This window comes from Pangasianodon hypophthalmus, chromosome 8, assembly GCF_027358585.1.
Source record: "Pangasianodon hypophthalmus isolate fPanHyp1 chromosome 8, fPanHyp1.pri, whole genome shotgun sequence".
Lineage (NCBI taxonomy): Eukaryota > Metazoa > Chordata > Actinopteri > Siluriformes > Pangasiidae > Pangasianodon > Pangasianodon hypophthalmus.
The window spans coordinates 20671185-20681409 of NC_069717.1; the positions used below are offsets into that span (position 1 = coordinate 20671185).

The 10225-nt window shown below is 38.2% G+C and overlaps 1 protein-coding gene across 1 annotated transcript; it reads left to right on the top strand.

Moving 5' to 3' along the window:
• Window positions 1–1032: 1032 nt before the first annotated feature.
• actr8 (actin related protein 8) lies at window positions 1033–9888 on the top strand. Its single transcript, XM_026925240.3, has 13 exons — window positions 1033–1233; window positions 2111–2281; window positions 2462–2572; window positions 2668–2772; window positions 3657–3830; window positions 4675–4768; window positions 4950–5082; window positions 5447–5600; window positions 5692–5787; window positions 6172–6312; window positions 6514–6772; window positions 7341–7504; window positions 9344–9888. Exons 1-13 carry the CDS (start codon window positions 1102–1104, stop codon window positions 9485–9487), a joined length of 1878 nt encoding a protein of 625 aa, XP_026781041.1. The 5' UTR covers window positions 1033–1101; the 3' UTR covers window positions 9488–9888.
• Window positions 9889–10225: the final 337 nt, after the last annotated feature.

Below are 10225 nucleotides of genomic sequence, written 5' to 3' on the forward strand. Positions count from 1 at the left end.
ACTGTCATACTGTCGCAGATCGCTAACTAGCCGAGCCAAACTCGTAACTCGGCACAACTACTTTGTATAGCTGCATTGGCTTCTGGAACTTCTGGAGTCCAACATTTTGTTGTCTCCACTACTTTTCCATTCTATTCCCCCATTAATATGACATTACTGGAAAATGGTGATTGAGAAAACAAGATCTTGAGCTTTTGTTTTTAGGAGTTCTCAGCAAAACCTGACTTATGCTGCCTTCATGCGCTATCGGAATTATCCTACTTCCCACTTGTGAAGTGGTCATTATGAGTATGTCATGTTCACATGCTTTCTCGTCAGAAAGAACATGAAACATGGACAACGTCAGGTTCATTCATACATATTTACATAACATATTACTCAGCTAGTTTGTTGGCGATAAGGGAATTTTGGTTAAATAAAAGCTATTTTCAGAGTGTAAAAATGTATAGACTGCATAGACTGGTTGCTGATATATGTATAGACATGCATAGACTGGTTGCTGATATATCACATAAATGAATATGACCAAAACGGCAAGAGCTAACAATTAGCTGCATTTTGTAAAATGAACAAAACCTGTCATTCAGTACAGAAACCGTACTCTACTGTGTTGAAAGTATAGGACTCCTCCCATCTTGGAAACTCGGGTATCATAATTATCTCCGAGTTTCCCGGTTGTAATTAGGACATGTGCAGCGTCCTAGTGGGAAACTTGTATTTATGATAGTACACGAAGGCAGAAAGTTTTTATCCTGTTAAACACCATTGTAAGTGAGCTAGCATCATGTCGTCCCATGACGTCAGTGCGATACACAACACTAGCTTCTCACAGGAACAACGACAATATAGCACTAACCAAAAACAAAAACTGCACCAGACTCTCTGAAAATATCAGAAATATTTCAAGAAACATAATTAACTGTTTCATTGTGGACTTTTCCTTTAGGCAAAATAAAAAAAAAAGAAATAATAAAGTACCACAGTATCAGACTCCAGGCCAGTAGGTGGCGGTAAAACGCCAGAACGCTGCATGATAACCGCCTCATTTTAAAGAAAAAGAAGCTCGGTTCAGCAGTGTGTCCGTCAGGAACGTGCTGGAGAATGACACAAGCAGAGAGGGAGCAGGAAAATGAAAAAGAAAAAGATAAAGAGCGAGAAAAGGACAAAGAAAAAGAGCAACGAGGAGTCAAAAGACCGATTGTTCCTCCTGTTATCCCAGAGCCTTTACAAGAGGTAAGTGAATGTATCATGGCGTTAGCACAGAGTGCTGCACAGTTTGTTTAGCACTTTTCAAAAGCAGAGAGCAAGTTTCTGCATCAGAACAAGGCTGGAATGGTGATATCTGAGGCTGGAATGGTGATATCTGAGTGCTGAAGCAAAATAGACAAGCAAAGCTGGATTTTTATGTAGCTAACTAGATAACTAGGTTACTTAGCTATCTAGCTAACTAACTAGCTAGGTGAGCTGTCAACACAAACATTAGCTGTCGTAGTGCTCTCCGGAAATGGATGTAATTTTAATTAAATTATTTGACTGCTTAATTATTATTATTTAAGTAACTGCATACACGTCTTAAAATGCTTGATTTTTAATTTTTTCTTTAACCAAAAAAACAAACAAACAAACAAAAAAAAACAATAGTGTTGCAACTAACATTAGGTATTGTTTCCACTTTTGTATCCATAAAGCATGCTAATACTTTTCAGGCGTTAAAATAAAAAAATAATCTACAAACTAACGGTAAATATAACATCAGCTGATTAGCCAGAAGTTATTCAGCTCCTGAAACTTTGCCTTTTCATTCCTTCATGCATGCATCTTCTGTAACTTGGAGCAATTTAATCCACCTACCTACATGTTTTTGGGAGGTTGAAGAAAGAACCCAGAGGAAACCCACCCAAACACAGAAAGAACATACACAGAACCTCCACGCAGACAGAAACCATGTGCGGATTGAACCAGAGAGCTGAAGCTGTGGAAAAAAAAACAATTACACACTGCACCACTGTGCCACCTGCTGCCTTTTCTACAATGTTAAATCTGTGTGCTTAAATGTTAAGGATAAAATCCTTGAATTCTTGCAATCTAATGCAAATTTCTCCCCATTCAGCAAATTCAGACCAATTTCGTGGTGGTGATCAGCCCTGGATCGCAGTCCCTCCGCATAGGCCGAGCTACAGACACATTGCCGCTTACTCTTCCACATGTCATTGCCCGTAGACATAAACAGCCAGGTCAGGCACGCTATGAGGATGCATGGCTAATAAGAGAAGGCCTGAATGTAAGTTTGAATCTCATTCTCTTCCAAACAGATTATCCATAACTTATTGAAGATATTATTGCATTATGGGAAAATGATTTGACATGTTCTAAAGGTCTGGGTAATTGTCTGGCTTTGCCCTTTTCTAATGTTCCTATCTGTTTCTTTTTTTCCCCCAACACATTACTTCATCTCCTCTAGAGACCAGAGAGTGGTGAGCAGCGGCAAAATGGTCTCAAGATGGTGGACCAGGCCATCTGGTCTAAAAAGATGTCCAGCGGGGCCAGAAGAACTCCAGTGTCTGCGGAACAAGTATGCTGTATCTGTAGGCAGGCTTCAGAAGACCTGGGAGTAGATATATTAGTGAATTTATTAGTGAGTGTGTGTGTGTGTTTGTGTGTTGACAGGCTAGAGTGTACAACAGGCAGATCCGTCCAGCTGTTTTGGATCCCAACTCGAGGCAGAAATGGACAAATACCGTTCACCAGCCAGAGTATTTAGTAGGAGACGAGGTGAGAAGTAGAATGCTGTTGGAAGATAAATACAGTAAACACTAAACACTACAAAAACAAACTCGATTGCACTGTAGTATTGATAAATTATAGTTACAACATGCCGGCGTCCTTGTGCATGGGACGCCATGGCAGAGCATCTTCCAAAATTATTCTAGACTGTACCTGTGACACATCAGAATTTCGTTGGTGGTTGTGTCATTCATTCATTCATTCATTCATTCATTCATTTATTTATTTATTTATCTATCTATCTATTTATTTATCTATTTATTTATTTTACTGATCATCAACGGTCCTTTCTACCACAGATAGAAAGTGTTTACCTTGTCCTCTATTACTTTTATTTTGGCTTTGGCACCTGTTCAGACTAGTTCAGATTTGAAACCCTGCTTGATATCTTCTGGCTTACAGTGTATTTAATACATCAGACTGTGTGTTTTTGTTGAAATTCAGCTTGTTGTAGCAGCTAACTTCTTGTTATACTTTTCTGCGTATGCAGTGCATACTGGCTTTGCTTCCTGCCTATGATTCACACACAATGTTGGCATAATTACTGACCTCGAATATTTTCACAGAAAATGCTAACACATGTGGCCAGACCATTTTTGATAACTTGGAGGTGTAAGCATGTGGTGCACACACAAGCCGAAATAGTACATCTGGGAGACTAACATCTGGAATAATACTGCTAAAAGCCCATTAATTTTTTTTTTTTCTAAGACTGTGTGACCATTTCTCCTTAATAGATAAGGCTTTGACTGTGGTCATATAAACGATGGAATTTTTTCAAGGATTAAATATAAATTGATGAGTCATGACCTTTTCACTTCAGAGATTTTTATTTTCTTCTTTTTTTTTTCTGTGTGATTTTCCATGTCTAGGCATTACACGTGAACCCCACAGACTGTTACAGCTTACACTGGCCTATTCGTCGTGGTCAGCTGAATGTCCACAGTGGGCCTGGAGGCTCTCTGACTGCTGTATTAGCAGACCTGGAAACCATCTGGTCATATGCCATTCAGAAACTTTTAGAAGTTCCTCTCAAAGACCTGAAGGTATGGTATCCGAGAGAAAAACATTCCTTGAAAGGAAAAAATACACCTTAGTGACTTTTGTATTAATTGTTATAATTAACAATGCGATTTCAGTAGTGTCCAATATTTATTTTATATTGAAATTCTGTTTCCCTTTTTTTTTTTTTTTTTTTTTTTTTTTTTTAAGTTTAAACGTAAACTGATAGTGGTGCCAGTGGGATTTAGCCCTTGTTTCATCTTTACTTAAAGGGAATGCTGCAGCAGAGCTTTAGCCTTTTAGTCTGTCCAGCTCTCGCACCTCCTCTCGATTTGTACACTCTGCTCAAATAGATCAGGTTCGAAGCATCAGCTTTCAAGCTAAAGCCACCCTTCGATATAATCACACTCCTCATTTCGTAGATCGCTAACTAGCCGAGCCAGGTCTCTGCTGTAACTTTGTTGTTATATGCAACGTTTGTTGTCTCCACTACTTCCTTGTTGGATGTCTCATTAATATGACATTGCTGGAAAATGGTGACTATGAAAAGAAGCAGTTGTTCTTTTGTTTTTAGGATCTAACACTGAAACGTGACTGTTATCCCTCATTTTTGAGATTGTTGACCTTTTTCCTTCTATTAAACACTATTGTACTGCGCTAGCAATATTTACCTGTGACATTAACGGACAACTGATAACTTCTCACAGGAATACCAACCAACAAATTATCACCAGAATCATGCGAAACATCATAATATTTCAATATAAAAATGCTGAATGTGTTTAAGGGTGGAGTTTTCCTTTAATGTTTCACATCATGGATTAGATGTAGATTGAAAGGCTGGTACTTATGACTGATTTGTCTGCATGGCTTTGGTTGTGCTTCTAGTACTACAGATGCATCCTCCTGATTCCAGACATCTACAATAGACAGCATGTGAAAGAAGTGGTCAATATGCTCCTCGTTAAGATGGGCTTCTCAGGTAAGAGACTGATGTTGCAAATAGTTCACATTTCACTTACACACTCAAAAGTTTCAGGCCGTCTGTTCTACACGGTCAGGAACACACACAATAAATTGATGACGTTTGAAGGACATGTGTCAGAGATCCAGTTTCAGTGGTCTCTGATTTGACATGTACTCTGTGTTATTTGTGTGTTTAGCAATTATCGTACACCAGGAGTCAGTGTGTGCTGCATTTGGCAGTGGACTGAGTAGTGCATGTGTGGTAGATGTGGGTGATCAGAAGACCAGCGTGTGTTGTGTGGAGGATGGCGTGTCCCACCGAAATTCCAGGTGAGTGAAAGATAGAGGAGTATTTTTGTTTAGTGGACTGTATTATAATAAAGAGTGGGTGAATGTTTAATTGAATTTAAATTTTGGAGGATAATTATTTTGCATTTCATATCATGGTGCTTGAGGTACTAACTAACGAAGCATTGCCAAATCTTCACAATTATAACTACATCATCAATAACTGAGCAAGCTCATGGTGTGTGAATTCAGTAGTGCTTAACAAATCATGGGTTAATCATGCACTACTAAGCATGCAGTTTTGCCAACAATCCTAGAACGATGAAGCAAAATACTGATATTTCCATTTTTATATTCTGTAAAAGAGGAACCCAAGCAAAACACATGTATGCTTTGCCCTCTACAGGCTTTGTCTTGCATATGGAGGATCTGATGTGACGCGCTGTTTCTTTTGGCTGATGCAACGAGCAGGCTTTCCTTACCGAGAGTGCCAGCTAGGCAACCGACTGGACTGCATGTTGCTGCAGCAGCTTAAGGAGACTTTTTGTCACCTTGACCAGGTATGCATGCACATTCATCATATCCTGCCAAAATAGATGCAAAAGGAATTCTGGCCCACGTTTTTCATGTACTGAATGTCTTTTCCAACAGGACATATGTGGATTGCAAGATCATGAGTTTCGCACTCGCTTCCCAGAATCCCCAGTGATCCTCTATAAGCTGCGGCTCGGTGACGAGAAGCTACAGGTATAGATTTCTTACGTTGATTACATCCACGGTTCTCATATCATTCTTGGAGTCTGCAATTTTTCTAATTCTGTTACAGTGGTGGAAATTACAATGATTATGAAATTTGTTATATTTGTTATTTAAGACTTACAGTAATTCTCCTAAAAGACTGGTCACTTGAATACAGTTAGTTTAATCCACACCTCAGTAACATGAATAAAAGCAAGGCTATAAATATCAAGTGATATTAATAAAAATGTGATGTGTGAGTGGAAAATTCTTACTGAAAGAGATGTAACCTGTTATCCATTAATATATACACAGTCCTTTTGATTTTCTTTTGAATTGTGCGTTTGTGTGCGTGTGTGTGCAGGTGCTTTATTTGTTTTTCCTTTTTCATAGGCTCCCATGGCTCTGTTCTACCCTGCTGCATTTGGAATTGTGGGACAGAAGATGACCACTTTGCAGCACCGTTCCCAGGGAGCTCCTGAGGATCCACATGATGAACACTACCTACTAAGTACTCAGAGCAAACAAGACCAAGTACATACTCTCTCTCTGCTCAATTACAGAATAAGCTTATAGAACTGTCTCGTATTCTTTGTTTCGAAATGTCTATTCCGAGTAAGAGCTGAAGATGTGTAGGTTGCTGTCTTGTCTCTCTCTGTTTTAGCTCAATATAACAATCTTTATTTTACAATGACAGTCAAAAGCTTCCAGAATCTATTTTCACTCTTCCTTCAGTCTTCTAAATCCATGGAACGGAAGGGTCTCCCTAAGCCTTCAGGCTTCGAGGGTGAATCCAGCAGTCAAGGAGGTGACCAGACAGAGAGAGGAAACCAAGACGTGGAGCTTGGCCATTCACAGGGAGAGGCTCTGCCGAGCGGAGCTGACCCAGAAGACATGCCTTCTGTCCTTCTGTCCAGGAAGTCAGCAATGACCCAGTTTGAAGGCAAAGCTCTTGGACTGGATAAAGCTATTCTGCACAGCATCGACTGTTGTGGTAAAAACAGCATAGCTTATTTTGTCTCAGATGAATGACAATCACTTAAACATATTCATTATGTGATTGTGTCCATTAATTATGATATCCATTAGTAACATCACAGTGTTGAGCTGGCTCTTTTAAACAGAATGGGTCACAGATAGCACTTGCATGCAAAGATTAGTCTAGAATATAAACATACACACACCATCTACTTTATTAGGAACACCTGTACACCTGCACATTCATGCAGTTATCTAATCAGCCAATCATGTGGCAGAAGCGCAAGGCAAAAAATCATACGGATACAGGCCAAGAGCTTCAGTTAATGTTCACATCAAACAGCATGATGTTGCAGTGAGATGTTTGATATTTTATCAAATTTCACCAAGATTCCTGAATAATGTAGACACATTTCTGTATTTAATACAGAAACATTGCATCATTTTTTTACATTCAATTTTACACTTTTGGTAAATTTGCTTAAAAATGACAAAACATTTGGATAGACATAAAAGACTACATTCTTCAATAGTGTACAGGCAGTCAAGACTGCAAAATATTCATTTTGGATTTCTTCTCACAGCATCAGATGAGACCAAGAGGAAGATGTACAGCTCTGTGCTGGTGGTGGGTGGTGGACTCCTGTTTCATGGCGCGCAAGAATTCCTTCAGCATCGCATTCTCAACAAAATGCCTCCATCTTTCCGCCGTATGGTTGAGAACGTAGAGGTCATCACACGGCCAAAGGTATCTGCATGGATAGTAGCACTTTTTGCTGTATATAATTACTCATACAGTTACCAAGATTGTACAGAAATACTTATCTCAAGATAAATTATCTTGAGTGTACTTAAACAGTATGGAAACCCTTCTAATATTTTTATATTTTGACCTATTTATTGATTTGGTGGGTTTATTAGCATCTTTGGTTCAGATTTCTTTCACCTTTTATCCAAGGTTCATACAGATGATTGAATGAAATTGAAATCTTGAAAATACTTTTGAAAGTTATATTTTTATGGTTTGAATGTGTTTAAAGCAGTGCTCTCTTTTAAGTTGGTTTTAGCACTGGATGTAAAGCCTATTGTCAGATGACTGGTGCCTTCTAGACATGTCATATACTCACCTGAGTGCCTGGCTGTCACAACCTTAAACTTGTTTTTATATTTAAAAAAAAAAAAAAAAAAAAAAAAAAAAAGTTATGTGGGTGACAGCTACCGTGAAGGGCAAAGAGAGAAAGCATACTGTAATTTCTGCAAGAAAGAAAGTGACAATACGTTGAGTGTGTCAATAGTTTATAGCCAATAATGCAATAAAAATGTTATACAAGCATTTCTAGGCAAACTAGTCAAGTCTAGTTGTCCAGCAGCATTTCAACATGTAACTAAACAACATGTCACATGTAATTATTAACAGTGTGGGTAGCTCTTGTTATTTGAATAAGGCCATCATAAAATATTTTGTTGCCAATATAATTCATGAAGGCTTAATCTCATCTTTGTAATGACAAGTATATTTTGGGTCTGACTGATTTATTACAGATAAAGGAAACATAATCATGCTCAAAGTCCTTTCACCTCATAAAACTGAGCACCTTATTAAAATTCATGTATTACAGATATCAGTTCTTTTTGTTTCAGGTATCTCCGTTCCTCTCATGAAGCAGATGTTGCATGGGAAAGTAGCCGTCACCCAATTACTCAGGGTGCTTCTCAGAACTCTAACTGGTGCCTCCTTGATTCCTCCATCTTACCTTCTTCAGCGCATGATCCAGAAATCGATCAAAGCCCATCATCTTTGGATGAATGGATGTACCAATTCTTAAAATGCAGTTGGAGGAATTAAGGAGAACAGTGATACATGGGTGTTTTCTATGTGGAAGTGTTTTTTGTTGTAGTGTGTGATGCTGCAGTATAAACACACCACACTCCCACATAAAATCCCTTGCATGAAAGTCAATTACGATGCCTTACGTTGAAAATGGAGAAGTCAAGCGATGAGTAGAATCAGATTTAGGGTTAAGTCTGAGCAATTGTGTGTTAATTAAGGATAATTTAGTGTGTAATCGCTGATCTGTATAGACAGACTTGTTATACAGTTAATACAGCTGTGAAACACGTCATCAATAAGTAATGTCACTAAAGTCGCTTTAAAGTGATGGTTCAGAGAGCGAGAACTTATTTGGTAAATAAGCTTGTTTTCAGTTCCTCCTGTCCTCGTTTCCTTTTCTTGTATCCTTTCTCTGCTTCCTCGAAGAGAGGAGCTAAAAAGGAAGCAAGGAAGGAAAGGAAGCAAAGAATAAACGAGGTGTAATTAACGAAATGAGAAGCACCCTCGCTTTCACTCGATCAGTTTCAAGGAAAGAGCAGGCATTACTGTTTTCTACACTCTGATAACACTAAAGTCTTTTTATTAATAGCTAGGACCTACATGTGATACATTTAATCAGGTTGGGCAGCATTTCATAAAGCATTCTCACAAATGTATACATATAATGCAGTAAGGTCAGCAAGAAAGAACCAGGTATCATATCTTTGGTCAAATATTGTATTCCGCATCAAGTAACCCCTGATAATGTCACTGTAGGACATGGACCCTCGGCTCACGGCTTGGAAGGGTGGAGCAGTGTTGGCGTGTCTGGATACCACCCAGGAGTTATGGATACACCAGGGAGAATGGCAGAGATTTGGTGCACGCATGCTCCGTGAAAGAGCAGCCTTTGTATGGTGAAACTGTGTGTGTGTGTGTGTGTGTGTGTGTGTGTGTGTGTGTGTGTGTGTAAAATGTATGAGAATGGACAATTGTATTTGCTGTGTATATATCATTTGCTAAGGTAAATGTAAAACTCTATATATGTGCAGACCACACTATTTTTTTTTTTCACCATTGTTTCTAAAAAAAAAAAAAATAAAAAATTAAAAAAATAACCTACAAATACAATCAATGAAAGAAAGAAAGGTGTTATTTTTTTCTAGAAAAGAACTGGCCTTAGATTTTATCATCTGTACAAATGCAAAGCCCACATACTTACTATGTGGGTTCCTGTTTTTCGTGACAAGGATATGACCTTCATAGATGCATATCATCATATTTTGCAAACTGTCAGCCTCTCAGAAATCAGATTAAGCAAACATAAACTCTTTAGCTTATCAAAGTCAGGATTATCATATAGCTTGTTATAAGGTACACAACTCTGATCTGTAGATACTAAGTTCTGTCAACTGTTGGCCCAAGCTGAAAAAAGATGGTAGAACTAAAATCATTTGAAATAAAGTGTAAAAATATGACACAGTGGAAATAAATAAAACCACAGATGATCAGAATCAGAATATAGAATCCAGCACTTTAAGTATAAAATATTTCATATTTCAAGATAAGGTGTTTTTTTCTGTTTAGTCACATGCAGCTATTTTTTTTCTGGTATTTCAAATTGTGGAAAATATTTTCAACAATTTTCTTAAATGTATA

Excerpts from the sequence above, each read along its gene's own strand:
- actr8 (XM_026925240.3), top strand. The coding sequence starts at position 1,102 with ATGACACAAGCAGAGAGGGAGCAGGAAAATGAAAAAGAAAAAGATAAA. Across the intron at positions 1,234-2,110 it reads TCCCAGAGCCTTTACAAGAG|CAAATTCAGACCAATTTCGT; the intron begins GTAAGTGAATGT and ends CTCCCCATTCAG. Across the intron at positions 2,282-2,461 it reads TAATAAGAGAAGGCCTGAAT|AGACCAGAGAGTGGTGAGCA; the intron begins GTAAGTTTGAAT and ends CATCTCCTCTAG.